This window comes from Centropristis striata, chromosome 12, assembly GCF_030273125.1.
Source record: "Centropristis striata isolate RG_2023a ecotype Rhode Island chromosome 12, C.striata_1.0, whole genome shotgun sequence".
Classification (NCBI taxonomy): domain Eukaryota; kingdom Metazoa; phylum Chordata; class Actinopteri; order Perciformes; family Serranidae; genus Centropristis; species Centropristis striata.
This window is the reverse complement of record NC_081528.1, coordinates 32,903,183-32,925,948: the sequence shown is the minus strand read 5'-3', so window position 1 is coordinate 32,925,948 and position 22,766 is coordinate 32,903,183. Positions and strand designations below refer to the sequence as shown.

The 22,766-nt window shown below is 39.4% G+C and overlaps 2 protein-coding genes across 4 annotated transcripts in view; both read right to left on the bottom strand.

The window, feature by feature from the left end:
• Positions 1-460: 460 nt before the first annotated feature.
• On the bottom strand, positions 461-19,365 carry efemp2a (EGF containing fibulin extracellular matrix protein 2a). 2 transcript variants are annotated; one of them, XM_059346902.1, is made up of 11 exons: positions 19,140-19,365; positions 13,332-13,575; positions 12,702-12,750; positions 12,352-12,537; positions 11,703-11,825; positions 9,282-9,398; positions 6,650-6,769; positions 6,380-6,499; positions 6,119-6,245; positions 4,672-4,867; positions 461-1,353 (listed from the first exon to the last, which is right to left on the bottom strand). In XM_059346902.1, exons 2-11 carry the CDS (start codon positions 13,431-13,433, stop codon positions 1,180-1,182), a joined length of 1,314 nt encoding a protein of 437 aa, XP_059202885.1. In that variant the 5' UTR covers positions 13,434-13,575; positions 19,140-19,365; the 3' UTR covers positions 461-1,179. The 2 variants fall into 2 exon arrangements, with proteins under 2 accessions (XP_059202885.1, XP_059202886.1); XM_059346903.1 differs by lacking the exon at positions 13,332-13,575 and having other exon boundaries at positions 19,140-19,364.
• A 1,814-nt stretch (positions 19,366-21,179) lies between these two features.
• Positions 21,180-22,766, bottom strand: part of fibpa (fibroblast growth factor (acidic) intracellular binding protein a) — a 5,850-nt gene continuing 4,263 nt past the window's right edge. For both annotated transcript variants that reach the window (XM_059346215.1, XM_059346216.1), the window contains exons 10-11: positions 22,038-22,135; positions 21,180-21,512 (exon numbers count right to left, since the gene is read on the bottom strand). In XM_059346215.1, the coding sequence (XP_059202198.1) occupies positions 21,443-21,512; positions 22,038-22,135 (168 nt within the window). In that variant the 3' untranslated portion in view covers positions 21,180-21,442. The remainder of the gene's footprint in view (positions 21,513-22,037; positions 22,136-22,766) is intronic.

Here is a 22,766-nt window from a genome sequence, read left to right as displayed (position 1 = left end):
TTGTTTTATGAGAGAAAAGACTTAAAGGATGATTAACCGCCTCACCTTGATTAAAGAGCAACACACAGACGTTTGTCTGAACTTTTGTATGAAATCATCAGAACAAACAGGGCTAATGATAAAACATCATTTCACAGTAAAACTTAGCTTGCACAGGATTGATCAGCCAACTTTTAAGCTGATTGTCACTGAGGACTGTAAATAATTAATATTCAAATATCATTTTTATAATCACAATCGTTATTCTGTGTAAAAATAGTAAACAAATTTAAATTTCCAGGAGCCCAAGGGCAAGAAGCTCCTTGAGGTGATCAACAGTCTAAAACCCAAAGATTAATTTTCTAATGATAAAAAACAAAGAAAAACAGCAAATCCTCACACTGGAGAATGAGAATAAAAATACCTATAATAATGACATTGTAATAACTTTCACTGTGACACAGAGGAAAAGGTATATTGTTTTATTTGGCTTTAAATCTTAGACAAAAACAAAACAAAGTACAGCACGATCAGCAATGTGACAAACCTAGAAAAGGTGATGGAGAGCTGGAACAGAGGAATGAACAGCGGAGGGAGAAGGAGGAGCGTGCATGGCGGAGGTCTGATCTGAGTGGTTACTGAATCACGTCTGTCAACAGGAAACAGGCTCGACAAGAGTAAAGTGACAAACAGAGCAGAACCGAAGATAAGGATGTAAACTGGTGAAAACAGATTAATCTGGTGACGCTGGGCGTGAATCACTGCACCTGAAGTCAGACAGAAAATATGTCACACAGATTTGTTATCACCCTGAACAGATGTGGAGAAAATAAAACTCCTTTTTAGACACAGAATGAGACTGTCAGATAGGTGTTAAATAAAACATGACAGTGAACATGATATATCCCAGGAAACTGACACATTGAACACAAGGGAACAAATTTAAGTTGGGTAATTATTTAAGGCTGTTATTTATTTGTGTGACATTACTGCTACATTGTATTCGTATACTGTACTGTATGTATATGGCTGAAATGTGGCTTTCTTTGGAGGTACAAAAAGCTAAAGAGTGTAACATCACAGTGACTGGTTGAACTGCATCGACCACTTGAGCTTTACAGCTTCATTTTGCTTTTTTTTTTTTTTGCATCTGTGTTTCTCTCCATCTCTCTCTCTCTCGCTGCATCGCTCCACTCTTCTTTAAAAGGCGTACGGCCCGACGTTGATGGAGAGTCTGAGGGCGGAGCTGGTCTGGTAGCTGCCCTGGTAGCTGAGCAGAGGGTTTACTGACACCATCTCCAGGTCCAACGTGTACTCTCTGGGCCCCGACACAGCGCGGGCCAGCACCAGCATGGCGCTGATATTATTGATTTGCTGGAGGAGAGAAAACAAACATGACTGAGCACATTTATTCAATCTTTTTTCACTTTAAGGAATAGTTTGGCATTTTGGGAAATGTGGTTATTCTCTCTTTTTCCCAGAGTTCAATGAGAAGATCAATAACACTCTCACATGTATATTAAAGGATTTTCCAAAAGAAAAAAAAGTTTAACCCTTAATTAGGCACTCATTGAAATACTTGCAAATTCCAAATTTCAACCCTAGAGAATAGAGGAGGGGGGTAATATTTTGAGAAAAAAGTTTACAAGATTAAAGTGGCGAATCTATGAGAAAAAAATGTGCAGATTTATGAGATTTAAAATCTGTGAGAAAAAAGTTTTTTTCCCCCACTTTTTTCTCGTAAAGCTGCGACTTTTTTCTTGTAGATTTGCCACTTTAATCTAGTAAATTTGCATTTCGTTCTCTTCTCCTCGTACAAGTCACTGAAGAATAACTCTGTTTGTACGACTGTTTCTTGCAGATTTTTTTTCTAAATTTTTCAATTTTACATTGGAGGTCAAGGTCAATAAAGTTAATATTATTATATTATTATCATACTGATTGGTCAGATGTCATGGTGTCACCGTCTGTGACGTAGCCTGATCTTTGCTGATTAGTTGGGAGAAATCCATGTGGTTCTACGACCTCACAGAGAGACATGAGGACCCCATTTTGATATCCACTGAAGTTACCAAATATAGTTCTTCACCCGATAAAGGGTTAAACTGATACACAAGTAATCCATATAAGTCATTACTCAGGCCCACTAGAAGTGTGTGTTTATCTCTGGATCTGCAGATACCCTGAGCTCTAACTGTATTTTATCTTTTCATTTCGTTTGCAGTTCAGCACATTTCTGGGCATCAACCTTTGGGCACAAAGCTACAAAAAATAACAGAGAATGCAAATATAGCGAAGGGAAATACCAAGTGGAAAAAGCTTGTTACAAAACAAGACTGACTCTTGGGTTTGCTCTCACTTTTGTTCCCACCTTGGCGAAGGTAAGTAATCCTTCAAGTAATCTATTTTTAAAGACATAGACTTAGAATACCACTAATTTAAACTGTAACAGAATACAATTACTCATATTTTGCGTTTTAAATACGTAATCGTGTTACTTATATTCTGTTACTCCCCCTGCAGATGTAAAAAAAAATAAAATCTTTATAAAAATATTTGTTGGCATTTGAATTTTTATTTAACATTGGTGTAGACCCAAATCAATTTGTATTCTTCGGTTGTAAAAATGTGCAGCTTATATACGGCATTAAAACTTTTTTTTTTTACTTTTTGGTCAACTTAAATGTACATCAGAGTTTATGAAAGTCTACGGCCCGCTCCCTGAACCTCTAAATGTTGTCAAGTGTCAAGCCTCTCATTTGCACTTTGGTTCTGACAAAATCATATTGATAAATGGTCATTATGATCTATTCGTAAAGCTGCTAGGCTAGTTTAGACTTAGTAGGCTGTTTTATCGTCATTGTAAGGCTTGAAATAAGGTTTGCAGCTCCATTCTGACATTTTTCCCCTTTTTTTGGCCAACAGTGGCTCTTTTGCTCATAAAGGTTTCCAACCCCTGAACTAGCAGAACCGAAAAACCAGCTGTTTTCATTTCACTTTACAACTGCTGCAAAATTGACAAGCTAGACTGCAAATAACAACTGGAAAATCTGTGTATTGTGTCTGCATAAATTCACTCCTATTTTCCTGGACACTGGGAAAGACATGGGAAAAGTTGAAATGAAAATGCCACAATACATCTGGGCTGGCTCTGCTCCTAAGGTCCTGAAAATCTCACAGTTAACCACTTTGTATCTTGTCATAGTTTTCAAACTTCATCTCTAAAAAAAGCAAATACAGTCCTTTAACACCATGCTGAACTGGGAAATGATAATCAAATGAACGTCTGAAGATTCAAACACAGCGAACAGTGACATCTGGTGGTTTCATAATGTGAAGCAACCCTGTAAGACTTCAGCAGCAGCAGCACAGCACCTCTGTTTTAAAAAGTTTTACTCTATTTTTAATAGTTTAACTTTTTTCTTTATGAAGCATCCTTCATATCTAAAGCTTTGGGTATTTGTACTTTGAGCATTTCCATTTTATGCTACTTTATACTTCTACTCCACCACTTCTCAGAGTGAATTATTGTACTTTTAACTCAATTACATTAATTTGACAACTAAAGTAACTTGTTACTTTGCAGAAATACATAAAAAATCATTTTTTATCAATTATGCTATATTATTATAAGCTGCCCATTAGTATAAAAGTAGTTGAAATAAGCTCCACATTTACGAACTGCAGGATGAAAGGGATATACACATTAATGCATCTTTTAGAATCCAGTAATATTATATACATATACATCATTCTAAAAAAGGTTTTTCTGCATAATGGATGCCTAAGTATATTTTAATGTAAATATATATTTTTGGTAACGCTTTATAATAAGGTCCTTAATAACCATTAATTAACAAGTAATAAGGCATTGTTCTCGCTTTAGATCCGGTAGTTGCAAAACGCATAGTTAACTTATAGTTAACTTATAATAGATGAGCAATAAAGTATATTTTAATATCAATAAGCAAACAAAATAAGATTAATAAAGGCATGGCAAAGACATAATGGGTGGGTCATGGGTGTTTGTAAAGCCATTATTAACACTTATATAAGCTTATAAACACACAATAATGTTAATAAGCATCTTGTAAGGACTTACAAGGGCCTTATTACTTGTTAATTAATGGTTATTACAAGGACCTTAATATAAAGCGTTGCCATATTTTTTTTTACTTAACCCATAAGAACCCACGGTGACACGGGTGTCACAAACATTTTAAATGTTCTAGTAATGTTCATGTATGTTTTCTCAAGTACATAGATGTGTTTTTCAGTGTTCTACAGCTACAGTAACTTGTTGAGACGCCGTCAAGTGAGGCAGTGTTATTTATATTTATTTATTTATTATTTATTTATTATTATTTTGTTACTTAAAACAAATCTGAAATGGAATTTGTTGTCTAACAGCACTATTAATGTCACAATTTTAATATGTGTTGTGGAGATGCAAAGAAAAAGGTAAATTTATGTTTTTGTTAGCAGAAAATGTGTCTAGTTTATTCATTCAAAAATTTGAAATTTCATAAACATAAATGCCATAAACGCCCAATGTAAATATCATAAATGTGTTCTATGTGTTTCACTTGGTCTGTTGTATATCCCCCATCATTTTCCTTTAAAGATTACTGGGTCTGGGTTCTTACGGGTTAAGTAAAAGATCTAAGTACTTTTTTCAGACTTCTCTCTCACCCTGATGTAGAAGTCTCCGTTTTCGTCTCCAGATCGGATGCGGAAGGTGTTGTAAGCTCCCGGAGAGACGCTGGTGGCCTGAATCTGAAAGATGTCGGAGGGGACGGAGCGCTCCGAGGTGATGCTCATGTAGCGGTGGACGATGGAGAAAGGCAGCTCTCGACAGGCAGGCTTGTTGACGGGACACACACAGCGGCTGGAAACACACACACACATAGAAGTAAGTTCGCTTTGACTGCAACAGCAGCAAACTGCAGTAATATTCAATGCAGAAAAACCTCCACATTTTGGATTCTGTTGCTTCTGTTACAAGTCTTTTTCAGACTTGTGTAAATAAAACATCCAAAATACACATTTAGGTGTTTATTTCAAGTACTGTCCATTTGTGTCATTTGTGTTTTTTAAATTTTTGTATGTTTAAATATAACATTTCAAACATATAATACAAAAATAATCATCTTAATGTAATTAATCGACTAGGGAAGTTTTATGGTGATGTGTATTTTTTTAATGTATATCCTATTTCATCTCTAATGTGTTGTAGAATGTATGCAATGTGTCTTTCAAGACCATTTTCTTAAAAATAGAAAATAAAAAAAACTCCATTTGTATGCACTTACATACACCGAACTTTCCTATTTCATTCCTTCATTATTCTGAGGGGTTCACAACATAGTAAATAGAACATTTCATTCTTAAAAACAAGGAGAAAAATGTATTTTCTGAATTATGGAGTGATAATAAGAGATATCCAAAATCCCCTCTGTTAAAACCTTTGACTCTAATATGCCAACAAAACTTTTGAACCTGGCTTTGTTCAATGTTCAGATTTCTGTTCTGGAAATGTATAAAAATTTGCACATTTTTAATAAAACAATGCATAATTTGCCTCATCAAATTACACATTTAGGTGTCGTTATTACTGCAAGTTGTCTATTTTTGTCTGCAGATTTCTCATAAATTCCCCCAAAATTTGTCATTTGCATATTTAAACATAGACCTAATACAAAAAATAACTATCTTGATGCAAGGTTGAACTCCACAGAGCTGAAGTGTCTCTGCTTCAGTAGTTCAAACATCAGCCAGCAGAGGGAGGAATATGACTGAAAGGCTCAAATCTAAAGGAATATTGAACAGTAGCCATTTTTCCTTCATGTTTTTCTAAAACACATTTTATACTACCAAATCATCTGGGATATGTTAATAGTGACCCACACCTGTTCCCAATCCAACACTTGTAACAGTGTAATGGTTTTCTTATTGCACTGGAGCACGTTCAGAAGAAACGGTTGGACTCGTACGTGGAAAAAGTAATTGGGGTAATCTTGCAGTTTGAGCCATACTCCATACAGGGGCTGATTATATTCTGAGCTGATGGCCAGCACATATTTGAGTAATTGGGAAAAGGTGTGTGAATGTGCGCAAGCTTTCACGAGGTGTCACTCACTTCTCAGACACCTGCACGTAAGGGTCCTGGCAGCGGTTTGAGTCCACACACTGGTACCTGCCATGGATGTTCACGCAGGTCTGTGTGTTGGTGCACTGGTGTTCACCTGTTTCACACTCGTTAATATCTGCAGGAGAGAAAACAGCTGATCTTTGAGCCGAACCGGACAAGAATAGAGCTCCTGTCGAAGAATTAATAAGTCTAGGTGGCTCTGAAAGCACAGAGGAAGGTGTTCGAGGGAAGCGGAGGCAGTGTGCTTACCCTGGCACAGTCTGGTGCCCTGCAGCTGGTATCCCTCAGGGCACACACAGGAGAACTTCCCTGGTTCATTGACACACTGATACTGGCACAGGTAGCTGGAGTAGCTGCACTCATCGATGTCTGTTGAGTTAAAAGTTCAGCTTTTATTAGTTGTTCACAGTTAAAGGTGGAGTGGAAAAGGGAAACAGAGCCGACTGGCACCTCTGAAACACTGTAGTTTGTGTTCTCACTCGTATTAATCCTTCTTCACAGACAGAGTGGGTCTCTTACCGTTACAAGCAAAGCCATCGGGCCCCAGCTCGTAGCCCTGGTCACAGCGACAGAGGAAGGTGCCGTATGTGTTGTAACACCTCTGAGAGCAGGGAGCGCCCATCTCACATTCATTCACATCTAAAGAGAGGTAAGTCAGAATATAAAGATACATTTAATCTCAAATTAATGGTAAAGTTACAAATTTATGAGAAAAAAATCTCAAATTAATGGTTAAAATGTTGACGAGATTTAAGTGGCAAATCTATGAGGAAAAAAATGCGCAGATTTATGATATTTAAAGTGGTGAATCTGCAAGAAAAAGATTGTTGTTTTTTCACTTTTTTCTCTTGTAAATCTGTGACTTTTTTTCTTGTAGATTTGCCACTTTAATCTAGTAACGTAGCTTGATCTTTGCTGATTAGTTGGGAGAAATCCATGTGGTTCTACGACCAAACATCTCACATTCATTCACATCTAAAGAGAGATAAGTCAGAATATAAAGATACATTTAAATGTTGTATGACACAGATCCAGAAACTTTTATACTACCAGAAATAAGAAGGATATCTCCAAATACACGGTCCCCCATAAAGTTGGAATAAAATATTTTTTTTACTTCTTTCCACGAAATTATTTGGACAATGTGATTTATTATTGACAGATAAAGTGTACACCTTCTCAAAATGTATTAATCAATCTCTTCCAGACATATCACAATGAAAATGAAACCACAATTAACAGAGGAATGTGTCTGAAAACAAAATTATTCCAATTTATTGGCGACTGTGTATATCAAAGGCCCAGAAACATGTTTTCTTGATCAGCTTGTTGCTGTGAGTGATGGCGTCCAAAACTAACAAACCAAAACATTTTGGTTTCCTTCACACGTTAGATCTCTAAAGCGAGATGGTCTCTGTGGGAAACAGATAACTGATACGTCTGTGTACCAATTACAATTGATCAATTGTGTAATGACAGTTGTGCGATTGTTTTTAACTTTGCCAGGCCACTGTCAATCAAATTATGTTTTTCTTAATTCTTAAGAACAGAGATCAGCGCTAATGCATCAAAGTTACAAATAGTTGCTGATCAAATGTATCAAGATGAAAACATACTGGTACGTTCTTATTGTAAGTCGCTTTGGACAAAAGCGTCTGCTAAATGACATGTAATGTAATGTAATGTAATGTAATGTAATGTATGAGAAAATGTATTTAATTGAAATACAAGTCATTTGTAATTTAAAAATACAAATGATATGATATTATTATAACATTTTAAGCATATAGTAGCTTCAATATGGGTGTGACCTCGACCCCCTACAGGGGATTGTGCTTTCCCACATCATAGATTTGAAGTGGCCAAAAGAGATATCTTGGTGGTGGGAGGCTACAAATTCTGTGTGATTTCTGTCAGTCAAAGTGAATCCTGACTGAAATACACTGGTTCTTTCAGATGGCAATAAGCGGTAAGACTGGGGAATCAGCAGATGCCTTTTAAAAGAGCAATAAATATAAGTGCAGTCTAGTGATTTTATTTCTAAGATCTCCAGCTTTACGAGCAGCCAATTGAACGAGTGCGAAAGAAATTAGACTGACATTGCCAGACCAAATCGCAAATGCCAAAAAAAATAAAACAAGACTTTGCAGATTCACTGGTTCCCAGGCTCACAAAAACAGTGCCACTACAGGGTAGTAGAGCAGAGTACGATACAGTACAGAGAAGTAGCAGAAAAAGAGAAGGAACACAAATAAAATACTGTCTTTCACAATGAGACTATGAGAATAAAACAGCATTCACAATAAAGTATTTCAATAAACAAATACAAGCTCTTAAAGTATTTTGTTATCAAATAGATCTTATTTATTTTCTGTCCAGCAAAGTATGAAATACAAAATACAAAAACTAGAACTAGAAATACAATATACAAAAACTAGAACTAGAAATACAATATACTACTATAAATATACTTAACTATAATACATATTTGAAATAATGCCAGTCTCTTGCTATGTAGTGCTTAAAAGTTTAAGCACTACATAGCATTTTTTTTTAAAAAGGATAAAAATCAATGCACCAGAGATATTTTTCTTCTTTCTTGACAAACCTTGATGCCTACGTTACCCATAATGCAACTTGACTGCCAACAGAAATGTGGTTGGATTCTGCCAGCAGTAACTAAAGTAGACCTCAAACTGCTAGCCTCAAGCAGAGATGAAGAGAAGCGGGTCACTTTCTTTCTCACTCCACACCCCCAGATATATTTTTTTCATCTTCAAAATTTTAGTCCTAAACCCCAAATCGATGCTGACTTACTTGAGGCAGTTCAGACTCAGACTTCACACAGCTCCCTCTGGAGCCATGAAGGCTTCAGAAAGCTTCTTTTTTTTTTTTTTTACATTATGCAGTAGCACTCCCAAGACACAGACTTTGATGTGTAAAATTGGTGGAGTTGCCCTTTAAGATTTGAAACTACAAAGGCTTTAATTTTTGTCACTTTTGAGGACGCCTCAGTGAGCTCGCTAGAAGTTCTCTCTATAAAACTGATCGGAGGATTCAGCCCAGCGTGCAGACATCCTGCCTTTTTGACTTCAGAGACACTGGCTGCGACTGTTGAGTCTTATAATCAGTTCCAGAGGGCGTCACTCACCGATGCAGGATCGGTTGTTTCCTGCCAGCTGGAAGCCAGGTTCACACTGACAGGAGAAGGAGCCGGGGACGTTAACACAGCGATGCTGGCAGTACCTGTACCTGCACTCATCGATGTCTGACAGAGAGAAACACAGACAAGACGGATATTCACATTCCTACAGGTTATTAAGGGTCATTCTTGCAACTATAATTACCTTTCCCTGAAGCCACATGCCAAAAAAGAAAATGTGGATTGACATCTTTAAAGGAGCATTGTGCAGGATTCAGGGTTGAAATTGAATATAATATTCAAAAATGTCTTTTCATTGGTATATAATCACCTGAAATATAGAAATTCGTTTTTCATTGGCCCTTCATATCTACGATGGACACGTAATCCACTATGTTTCCAGCAAAGACTGTATTTAAAGATGGACAATATGACAGTTACAGTTGTGGAATGTAACTAAGTACATTTACTCAAGTACTCTACTCGTACTTAGATATTTCCACATATGAAACTTTATACTTCTACTCCACGACATTTTAGGGGCAAACATTGTACTTTTTACATTTACATTTTACATTTAGTCATTTAGCAGACGCTTTTATCCAAAGCGACTTACAGGAAGAATAAAAGCAAACAATTAAGGTATAGTGCAAAAAGAGCTTTTAGTGCATCAGTAAGTGCTAGTGACTTTTTACTCCACTACATTTAGCTGCCAACTTTAGTTATATTGGTTTTATTGGTTAACACTCTCGCCTCACAGCAAGAGGGTCGCCGGTTCGACTCCGGCTCTTTCTGTGCTGAGTTTGCATGTTCTCCCCGTGTCAGCGTGGGTTCTCACCGGGTACTCCGGCTTCCTCCCAGTCCAAAAACATGCACTTAGGTTTAGTTGGTGACTCCAAATTGCCCGTAGGAGTGAATGAGAGCGTGGTTGTGATAGTCTGGTGACCTGTCCAGGGTGAACCTCGCCTCTCGCCCAATGTCAGCGCCCCGCGACCCGAGTGCAGATAAGCAGTTAACCCTTTATCAGGCGAAGAACTATATTTGGTAACTTCAGCGGATATCTAAAATGAGTAATAAATGAGTAATAAATGAAATAATATTTTGAGAAAAAAGTTGCAAATTTACTAGATTAAAGTGGCAAATCTACAAGAAAAAAGTTGCAGATTTAAAGTGGCAAATCTGCCTAAAAAGAGTTGCATATTTACAAGAAAAAAGTGAAAAAAAGCAACTTTTTTCTCACAGATTCACCACTTTAATCTCATAAACTTTTTTCTCAAAATATTACCCCCCTCCCCCTAGTCCGTATGTTGTTTTTTTTACACGTTCTGGCAGTATGTAATATCCTCCAATATTCTCTAGGGTTGAAATTTGGAATTTGCAAGTATTTCAATGAGTGCCCTATTAAGGGTTAAGGATAAAGAATGAATGGATGTTTATGAATGAAACCACATAACAGTATATTTAGTAGTTAAAATCGTATAGATCTACCTGGACAACTGCTGCTTACATAAATACATCAAAAATATAAAACAATAATATATTTAGAATTTATACAAAACAATCTGAGTGGGGCCATCCCGTGTAACAAGTACTTTCACTTTTGATACTTTAAGTACATTTTGATGCGGATACTTTTGTACTTTTATTGAAGTAAAATTTGAATGCAGGACTTTTTGTCTGTATTGGAGTAATTTCATTTAATTTCATTTTCAAGCATTTTTTTAAGAAGTACATTCATATTCAAACATATTCCTAACCTTTAAAACATAACAAATACATTTGTATGATTCATTAATTGTCTGCAGTGTTTATTATCTGATAAATTTGGTTTTTAATTTGTTATTTGATGCTATAAAACTGGGTTTAACAATTTATGACAGTTGAGATTAATCGGTCGGAGGGGTGTATGGGCGGGACTTCAATCCTGCGGCTCAACCAGTCATTCACTACCGTGCAGTCTCTGGCACCAAAAATACATGATGGCAGCTCCTGTACCTAGGATATTTTGGCTTAAGTTTTGTACAATGGAGGAAGCCAAACACTGGCTTTAAAGAGGGCCTTTCGCACTTTAACTCATTGAGGCCTAAAATGCCTGTAAAACCTCTGGGTGATTTTAAAATCAGCCCCTAAAACCTGAAGTGTCAACGCTTCTACTAAATAATAGATTTTTCAGCCTCTGTAGCAGATAGAAATGAAATTCAAAAAGTATTTGAGAACTTATACAAATACTACAAAATGACGTATCTGCTTTCCAGGCTTCAATGGGTTAATGTTACCACCCTAGTTCCCTGTTATGCTTGGAAAAGGGAGGGGTATTCAGTTGGTTGCAATCTACAACCTCACTGCTAGATGTCAATAAATCTTTCACCCTGCTCCTTTAAACTTCAGCCTGAGCTACACAAGTTAAAGGATAAATTCAGATTTTCTCACCGATGCACTCTGTGCCAACCTTGCGGTAACCATCCGGACACTGACAGGTGAAGGCTCCCAGTGTGTTAATGCACTGCTGGCTGGGCTGGCAGTCATCCTCGTCTCGCTCACACTCGTCTATATCTGTGTTTGTGGGTGAAGTGAAACAGGGACACACGTGGAGAAAAGAAATGTGGTTATTGTGAGCAAACACAGCATCATTCGCCATGACTGAAAGGCACAATGTGACTGTTGGAGGGCAGACAACGGTGACTCTGTTGTTCCCCTCATTTGCAACCCACAGCTGAGAATATCACATCATGCTGAATAATGATTGCTGTCCCAGATGAACACCTCGCCGTCCTCCAGCGCGAATTGGTTTCTCGCTGCGTGTCTGATTCTTAAAACACAGCAGCTGTCCTCGCGTGAAATCTTCCAAATTCCTGCACTGTCTGTCTGCCCCCCGTGGACTCGTACTCACTCACACCCACACAGTTTGCACCAACATGCAGCCTCCAGTCCCAACACCTGCCACGGCCACCTGTCCCTCGCAATCTGTGGCCACCGACAATAAACTTTCACAATCACATACACAAACATGCTTAATGATCACTCATCCTGTGGCCACCTGTCTGCCTCCAACCCCCAGACCTACAAACCAGACACCCACCCACACAGCTGTCTCCCTGCGCCTCGTAGCCCAGAGGGCAGGGGTTGGTCTCGATGGGCGTGATGGGGGGCTCCGGGGCCGGGATGACTGACGCAGAGCGGGGCAGGCACAGGTAACCTCCGTAGTGGTTGAAGCACTTCATTTCCCCTTTGCAAGCATCTGGAATGGTCTCACACTCGTTTATGTCTGATGGGAGACGCAGAGACAAACTATTAATCACTAACTGAACTTGTTGGAACAAATCAACAGGACAGGACATGGCATGGAGAGAAACAGAATGATCACAGCTGTTAATGTTCAGAAGAATTAGGTGTTGAGACAGAATGAACGCAGGTAAAAGAGCTCTTTACCTTTGCAGTGCTCAGTCTGATGGTCCCAGTGATACCCATCTGTGCATTCCTACAAAGAGCACCAGAAAGAGGAAGAGAGTGTGAGAAAACGATGGAAAGAAAAGATGTGAACAGGCCCTCTGAGCCAAGTAGTTGCATAATATATTCATAATACATAGTAAATCCCCAGTGGTGGGACGTTAAGAAAAGAAGCAGAGGATAGAAAAACTTGTTTCCTGTGTATTCGTGTAGGAGTACTTGGCCAAAAGGACAAGACGTCTGCTGCTGCCGAAGGATTAGTGACATTTTAAAACCACTCTCCTTAAGCCAAAATGTCACTTGAAAAACAAAGAATTTAAGGCCACTGTTTGGAAAAAGCGTCATTATCACTCTGGAAAAAAATATGTAGCTGTAAGCTGCATGGAAGGAAAGAGTGACGGTTTAAAGAAACATGGAATTAAAGCTATATTTACCCCCAGCTAACACTACTATAAAATGTTGGAAGGGGAAAACTGCTGTGGAATATTAAACAAGAAGGATATACGAATGTGAGCTAAGAGAGAAGACAGAGGATTTTTAAGTGAAAATACAAAATGCGAAGAAAGGATAGAGAGGAAAAGAGAGCAGGCAAAGAGATCCATCCATCCTTACCGTGTAGATGTCACTTTCTGTAGGTGGCTGTGAAATAGCACTGCGGAGGAGCACAGACACACATATGCACACGCACAAGATTGACACACAAGCACCCTGCATACTAATGCACTAATTTGCAGGAGATGGGACGGGAACACACGTAAAACATGCACACAAACACACACACACACAGCTATCACACAGCTATCACACAGGTGGCAGTGCTGCTTTATAAATGAGAGAGGCGGCCAAGAGCTGGTACCTGTAATTCAGACAGAGACAGACAGAAAGACATAAAAAAGCAATATTAGAAACTCACAAAATGGTTTGATTCAGTCTCAAAACACGCTGGTGCTGTAAGCTGCTCCCACAGCCAAAATGGATAAATTAACTCGAAGCAAAAAGCACTGGAGCCAGTTTTAAAGTAGTCAGTCTGAACACAAACAGTTTGCGTCTTGGACTCGGTTCACTGTTTGTCAACCAAACAGTTCCCCCTTAATCGCAGCAGGAATAAATGAAATGAATCACTCTGCCAGGTAAAAACATCAACACTGTGACGTGCTCCATCCTTCAGCTGAAAATAACAAAGTCAACATCACATATATGCTTTCATATTAGCTGCTCACAGAAGACACTGTGTCTGCAGACTGGCAGACTACAACTCACTGGAATGATCATCTCGCCGAGCGCAGCCTCCAGAGGCTCGGCTCACCGTGTGTCACGGCAGTGGTGGCAGGAGCACATAAATCCTGGCTATTAGTTGCATATTTTACAGCAGCCTCTCTCGCTCAGCTGCTTCGGTCTGTAAGACAATTATTTTGTCTTTGTGACAAAGAATCTCTTCTCTAGATGTTCTGTTGTGTCTTTAACATAAAGGAGGCACCTGTCTTTCAGATTCAATCTATTTGGCTTTAGGTTTTGATATCTCCCCAATCAAAACTTCCGTCTCCCTTCCTTTCCTTTGCAGTTAGAACTGCGAAAGTAAACCATACTAATGTCTTACAATGTTATCATATCAAGAGACATAAGACCCCGAGGACAAAGGGATGACACCATCCTCTGCAGAGAATTAGGCTGTTCCTTTCAAATCTACTGGGCTCACTTATAGGTGAACAGCAGTTTGACCTGGCCTTATATCTACATTGTATGTGCTCTGGTTAAACTACAGTGACAGGTCCAATTTGCTCGGCAAAGAAATCTGAATGCTGTGGCTCACTCAGTATTTCAACCACCTGGCTTGAGAAACTCTTACAGTACAGTAAAAATAAAGATACTTTTAAGATCAGCGCCTGAGTGTCGCCCAAGCGTTCTTACTGCTTTCTCTCATCAGATTTACTTTCGTATTGTAATTTGATATGTAAATCTCCATGTACATAAATGTACATAAATTTCACACATAGATTGTTAAATATGTATAAATCAATTATAACTTCACTGGTGGTGGTGATCTTATTTGAAATGACCGCGAAACACCAGAAAGTGATGCATTGCAGATGTGTCCGATTTGGGATACAGTCTTTATAACTAGCATGCTAACGGCTAGTAAGCTTACATTGATATTTTGTTTTGATTGTGATACAGAGACAGTTGTGCTGAAATGCTAGTGTGTTTGCATAAATTCAATCAGTCTGCTCCAATTTTACAATGTCAAACTTTACAGCACTACTCACCCATTTAAACTATAGTAAGATGCATCATCTTTTTCCCCATTTTTAGATTAGCTGGGAGTTTGGAGCAGTCGGGCACTGCCAAAATGGCGCCCAGTGGAGCCACCACTGAGCTTCACATCGGCTCTCAGAAACCTAAAGGTGATGTTTGTCCTTAATGCGACATGATTTAGCTGCATGGACGATGCACAGATAACCCAGTTTCAAGGTAAATATTGTAGTTTTTACTTCACTACATTTATCTGAGAAGTCAAGCTCGTAGTTACTCTGATTTTACATATTAAACATACAATCAGTTACTAAAAACCAATGTATTCTTATTGATTAAAGGCCCTGCACACAAACAGTTAACTTATGTGACTGATTAGACCTTATTAGCCTGAAGTTGTGCAAAACTCTGCTAGGATCATTTTTCAGGGCCTCACATTGAAAGTGACTATTTGGCATAATAAGTACTTTCACTTTGATACTTTTAATTCGCTGTTTATACTGCTTTTAATCAAGTAGAAATTTGAAGCAGGCCTTACTTGCCATGGAGTATTTTTAGATTGTGGTATTATTACTACAGCGTTCTGTGTAGTGTAGTGTGTTTCTGAGGTGGATTCATGGCGTGTTATGTTTGCTGAGTATTCTAAGTATTCTGGGCTTCCTCCCAGCAGAGACACAATCAGCCTTCAGTTAATGTTCCTGGAGAGAAGCTATAAGTGTTTAAGTTTTGACTCTTAACATAAACAAATCACCTATTCCAGCTACCGCAGACCAAAAGAGTCGGAAAAAAAATCCCCCCAAAAAACAGGCCAACTGAAGAAGGAATGAAAAAATTCTGAGCAAGTGCTGTTTGCAAAGTCAGTGTGCTCCAGTTAAAATACATGTCAGTAAAGTTATAATCACTGGCTGTCTACGTGCACAGACACACGCGCTGATGTAAACTCCAGAGGCCACATTTGCAGGAATAGCTTATTGTTTCATTTCACGTCGAGACAAACAGAAGGCCACAGGGTGACGTGGACACCCTCAAATACTTGATGTATGACATCACAGGCTGTTTGTGACCTTTACGTGGTGAAAGGCACCAAAAACATGCGCTCACCCTGTAAACACAGGCGGTAATCACATGCCACTGTGCAATCAGACGGCCACAGTACGTGACCTCTCTGGACTGGCCCACTTACAACCAGCAAGAATGCGACCCAAAACCACCCAAAAACAAACTGACCATCAGCCTGGGGTCCAGTCACTCACTGGCTACTGAGAGTGGGCAGCAGGGATGCATGGGTGTTGCCCTGATGCCGCTGGAGATCAAGTGGCGGTGGACCTCTGGAATGCCCGTGGCGAGGATGTGGGCGCCAGTTCCCAGCTGGGATGCCCTGCCACGGCAGTGCTTCCCAGAGTATCAGGTTCTGGGAAACCCCCCACGGTTCACATAAGAGGATAGCTGGTGCCAAACCTCCAGCCACTGCTCCCCTAAGCTCTCCTCATTGTGTAGGAGGCGGTCAGCGTGACCCAGTGCAGGAATTCATCGTCTGGGTGTAGACTGACGTAGAGAGGAACAGGTTGACTGAGATAAACATTGGAAAATAATCTGTAATTGTTAATTAATCGTCATTTTTCAATCTAAAATTCTCAACGTTTGTCTGTTCTGGCCTCATAAATATGAGGACTTGCTGCTTTTTCTTGTCCTATATGACCGCAAATAAAAACATGGATTACAAGACATTTGTAGACTTGAAGTTGTGGTGGTACTTTGACATTTTCCAGACAAAATGAGGAATATAGAAATTTAGGGATGCACAATATGGACTTTTTTCAACCAATACTGATAGTACATGTTTGTCAAGTCTGATACCAATAAGAGAATCAATATTTTCCCATTTTTGTGTTTCAAAAAGGACTTCATAACCTGTGTGAACCTGAAAGTAAGAGATGCTAAGATGCAGTGAGCAGAAATTGATGATTTAATATTCTATTGCTCTGATCAAATCTAACTGACATCACAACATAAAAAAGACAGTTCTGACTCTTCAAAAGGTCATACATTTTTTCTAGTAAAGTACATAAAAAAACTTCAGCCCTTTTTGCTTTTATAGAGCATTTTGTCTAAGAATTCAGATGCAATACTGACATGATCTTTCCATAGACTGTATAATATATGAAAGTAGTCTCCATGACATCATCCATACATTTCTGAAAAGCCAAAATGAAGGTCAAAGTGGGCAGCATGCCTAACTCCTCCTAACTCCTGGCTAATCCAAAAATGGGCAAAAAGAAGGCGCGTACAAAAACCAAGGCAGGCTGAATGCAGCAGTGACCCAACTGTGGGCACCTGCCTGTCACACAAACAGCCATGCTCTAAACTATGCACAACTTTAAGCCTTCGTGAGTTACATAAAATAAAATATACGGGGAAATGAGCCACAGAGACCAAAACTGTACTATGTCTAAAGTCATTTTAACATAGGGGTCTATGGGGTCTGACTCTGCCAGCTTCAAGAGGCCAGTAGAAGAACTGCAGTTTTTGGCACTTCCACATTGGCCTCAACTTTCACTGGTCAAATCAGACATGTCAATATATAAAATAATCACTACCACTGACGAGCCACCGCCACCTACTGTATCAGAGTGTGTGTGTGCTGTGCTTACTAAATTAATTTGGTTCTGTATTATCAAACAAATCTATCAGCCATAAGCCATAATTTCATTTTCCATTAAGAAGGTGATAATTTATCAGTGCAGATATATAAGTGTATACCTAGAGAAAACATACAGCTGAAAATAAAAGTAACTGTTAGTAGTAGCCCTGGTAGAAACCTCAAAATATTCCTGCTCTAACACCTGTTGTGTATGTATAGTGTATCTTGTTATAATATAATACTATAGAAATCCCTCTAACAGTATCACCATTTGGGTCTTGCCTTAGCCTCAGTAACAGCAGGCTGACCCATTTCTAAATTCACACAGTCAGCACAATTTAACCATCAAGATGTCAGGCGGTGGCTTGTAAAAGTGGCCACATGGGGACCAGGAAAAACACACAGTTGGACCACACACATATACACACACACAGAGTGTAAACTGTAGGATGGTCATCGTGAGTTGTAGTGTATACATGGCTAACTTTGTGTTGTTCTGCTCGGCTGTGCGTGGAGCAGCCTGAGAACACGGTGGCCCAGCGGGCTCAAGCTGCGCTTTGTTACCACTGTGGCAGTGAACCTGCAAATTCACAACGAGGGGGTCACTGTCACACACACACACACACACACACACACACACACACAGACCCACAGACCCACACAACCTAACTCCTGCTCTGGGAAGCTACACAGCCAGTGATGGATTGTGGCCTGCAGGAGAAATTCCCACACTGTAAGTGTAATAAATCCCTCTGGGGCAGTTCTGTTCTCCCAGCAGTGATACTGCTCTGTCTCTGTGTAAATGGTGTTAAAGGGCTGTGATGTATTAGTGTATGCATGCACTGTGGCACGAGATGATGGGCTGCTCTCATGGGATCACTGCTTCCTTCCTCTTGCTTTTTTAATCCCACCTGAGTCATCACAGTGACGGTGGAGCTGTCACATGTTAGCTATTAGCAGTAAACTGTATAAACAGTGATAAAACACACTGTCAGGCTGCCTCCTACTCTGTCTTTGGGCGTTTTGTGTGTGTATGTTCCTGTAGCTGCCACCTGTTTCTTCTTCTTCTTCAACATAAGCTCAGAAATTCACCCTTAATCCCGTAGCTTTCCCCCTGGGTGACTAAACCAAGATTGTGACACTCACTTTAAATGTTGTACAACAGGGGGATGATGTGGAAGAACTTTTGCAACACACTGTACGATAATACATGCCCTGTGACTCACTACCTCTCTTCCTGTCTATCCCCCTATTACAGTCTCTGAAACACGGAGCCAAGAAGCAAACTACACAGACTATGAGCCACATTATCTTGGCTCTTGGAAGCAGTAAAGTGTAGCTGGGAGAGCAGAGCACAGAGCAGAGCAGCGGTGCAGCTGTGACGTGTATGGCCTGCACCAGAAAAGTGGGTAAGAGATACATCTCACCTCCGATACTTAACTCAAACTCTCACAAACATAATAACTCATCCGCCGGTTCTCTTTTTGACACAAATGTTTGACATTTAAACAAAAGACGGTTGAACTCACAGATGAATCTTTTCGGCTTGGTCTTCTCCCTCTGGCCGGTGTGTCCTTCTGCTGGCTGCGGTCTTCCCGGCTGAGTTGGCGTACAGAAGTGGTCCCTTAAACTCCTGCCTGTATGACCCTGAGAGAGTGAGTGGGGAGACCGACAGCTGGAGCAGCTGAACACATGCAAAGGGAGGGAGAGAGGGAGAGAGTGAGCAAGAGACGGAGAGAGGGAGGAGAGAGGGACAGCCCATTCTTACCCCCCCCCCACACACACACACCTCCTCCCCCATCTGGCCCCCTGCACTGCCATCTTCCACTCTCCAAACCCCCTCTCCCTGACCCCCCAGGATGCAAATTCCTGGTCTGCGGCCCAAATACCAAAATTCCAAATCCGTCCAAATCGCAGGCGGAACAACAACTCACAGATTCACACACTTGTTGTTCCCCATCTTCTTACCCAATGCCCCCTCTTACGGGTTCCACAACACACCTGGTTTCATTTAAACTAAACCCCCGCAAAAGCCCCAAGCTCTCCCACCCTTTCCTCCCTCCCTTTTCCCATTTACCCCCCATCTATCTATACTTACCTCCCCCATCTTTTTTTTTTCTTTCCATAAAGCAACTAAAGCCCTCGCTCTCGTCCAATCTCAATCTGACATGCAGGATATTTATAGCCAGAGAGAGAGAAGTTAATGGAATGTGGACAAAAATGAGAGAGAGAGAGAGAGAGAGAGAGAGAGAGAGAGAGAGAGAGAGAGAGAGAGAGAGAGAGAGAGAGAGAGAGAGAGAGAGAGAGAGAGAGAGAGAGAGAGAAAGGAGACCTATTCGGAAAATTTGTCGCTGTATTTCTCAGAATAAACTGCAGACGCTTTCTGGGGTGAAATAGAGAAAATGAAATACTATCATCATCCCTGACCAACTTTTGCTGCTCTGTTTGTACATGACTAATCCATTACTGCACTTGGAATCATTTCCGGACAGATTTTCTTGCAAAATTAACCGTCTGTTTTGTTGAAAACTGGATGTTGCTTAATGTTTTTATTAGTTCAAGTCTGACTCAAATTAAAGTCAAACTGTATTATTCAAGTGGTATATTGTAACACTTCACTGCCTGCAAATACAATTATTCATTCATTTGGTAGCATGTTTTGGCAATTTTCTTTATTATTTATATAAATAACTATTTTATAACTAAATTATTTTCTTGTCTATTATTATTTTTAAATCTATTTATCTTTCTATTTATTTACTTATGTATGCATTTATTTTCATTTTTGTGTGGAGGGTTTTTGTTCAGGTTTCTTTTAAAAAAAAAAAAAAAAAAAAGAAGGGATGCTACTCTTATTTTTTTTTATAGCATGCATCTTCTTTAAAGCAAAACCAATAAAGTTATATGAAATAAAATAAAACAATAAGTCCTACTTTAAGGTCACCCTTGTATTTCCCATAAAATAAAAGCGTCTTTAAATTTAAATGAGCAGCAGTCACATTGCTATAATTGCAGGCATCAGTCCAAGACACTTAAATTTAACACCCATTACAAAATGACTGCATGCAATTTAAGTTTCCAACCAAATAGACATACTAAATCTTTAGAGTGCATAATCTTTCTATTTTTTAACATGATGGGAGCAATTTTTGTATTTCTCTATTTTTTTCAGCGAAAATCTTTGGTTTGAAAACCTTTACTTAGCCTCAGATTATTTATCTGTCCTGTGTTTGTGGGTGGTGGTGACAGCTGTCATTACAGGAGGGGGATGTTGTTAAAAGTCACACTGACTACCCCCTAGCTGGACCAACTGTGCCTCCCTGGCTGGTCTCTTATTGCCATGACCACACACAGACACAGAGAGGTCTCAATCTATGACGCATGAAATTAGCTGGTCGTACTTTAGAGCAGTTTGGACCAATAAAGCAGGGCTTTATAAATCTGCCATCTTCACTTTTGTGCTACGATTTGTATCTCTTTTGCCTCTAATCTCAATCCAACACTCAAAGAAAGTAAATCTTAATAAGTACTCCTCCATATGACACATAAAATGATGACATAAAACAAAATGACATTTTGATGTAAATATGTTCATTTTTATTTACAATCCAAATTTACAGACAGTGCAGAGACTATGTGAGCACACATGGTGTCTGAAGGCGATAATGGGAACTGGAGAAGCAGAATTCATCGCCGCTGACAAAACGAAACAGAGAAAGCATGAAGCAGAGGGCTAAAGATAACGGCCTCAGCAGTGGGGGAACAGCCAGAAAACAAACCGAGGGAAAGAGTGGGGAAGAAGAAATGAGGGGCGAGGCGCAGAGAAATCGCTTCAGTCGTGATACATTTTGAAGATGCAGCTTTTGATGACGCCCATGTATCGGTCCCACACGGCCTGATGTCTGAGGAGAGAAAACAAAAAGACAGAAAGAGAGCAAAGTGTAAGTAAATGATGCAAAGAGGTTCTGTAAGTCTCATGACAAACTGTAATTGTGAAATCAGGGTGAAGAGAGTAAATTAGGCAATCTCTGTCCACTCAGAGTAATGTAGGGGGGGTCTATGTTTCTTTTTATGAATATCTCTTTGTTAAGCATGTAGTGGTGCAGGGCTGTGTAAACCCTTAACTACATTCCAGAGTGTTTGCGTGAGAAACAAGGTAACTACAGTTTAAGAAATCAGGGCCGAGATAGGGTGACACCCACTGGCAGAACAGAGACGTCAATATTAGATTTACACATACAACTTTATGCTTGAGCAGATTTAATTACTGCCAGAGTGTATATAATATTTGGTTATTGGAGAGTTTTCTACAAAATCCTGACTGTATTTTGAACATGTGGGCGCCCCGTTGAGAATTGATAACCCCGGCAGGGTTGGAGTCATGCTCCAACTGAAAAGCTTTACAAAATAAAAGCACAATAACTTACTTGAATGTGTCAAGTATGTGTGCGGAGTTGTTGTAGTGAGTGAGGTAGAGTCTCATGTCCGCAGCTGTCCATCGGTCTGAACGGCATGGCTCAATAAACTGGGGGGAGAAAAGGGAGGGGAGGTTACATCACACCGTCTCAAAAGGAGACTTTAAAACTGGCTTCAGAAATATGGGTTGGTCAGTTTTGCTTGACATTTCTGCTTCTTTCTCTTTTTTGGTTTGGTAATGCATTTGGCAAATCTTTTGACAAAGGGTTGAGTTTTTTTTGCTTTTAAAAAAAATTCAAATTCAAATTCATTAAACAATGTAGTCAAAATACAAGCTCGCAGACCCTTTAAGACAAAATTGTTCCCATTAAAACCCCAATTATTGATCTCACAGCCATTACAGCATAAAATCATGTATTCCAATTATATCAGTGTTTCAATCTAGACCCCTGGCTTTGAAATTGTGTTTTTTACTATTTGCCATTTTGTCACCCTATGAAGCAAATCCATGCAATTATCCTGGTTTTGCACTTCTCATTTCTGTATTATGGAGCACTGCAGTGTTTGATGCAGTGCAATAAAACAAATGTGGCGAAGCACTGACATAACCAAGACTGCAAAAAATGCTAAATCTCCCTAGTATTTAGTATACAGACAACTTTTTAAAAAAATCTGACACTGCAGAAAACAGCATGGATCAAAACCAATGTTGTTGCTCAACACTGACATATCACAGGCTG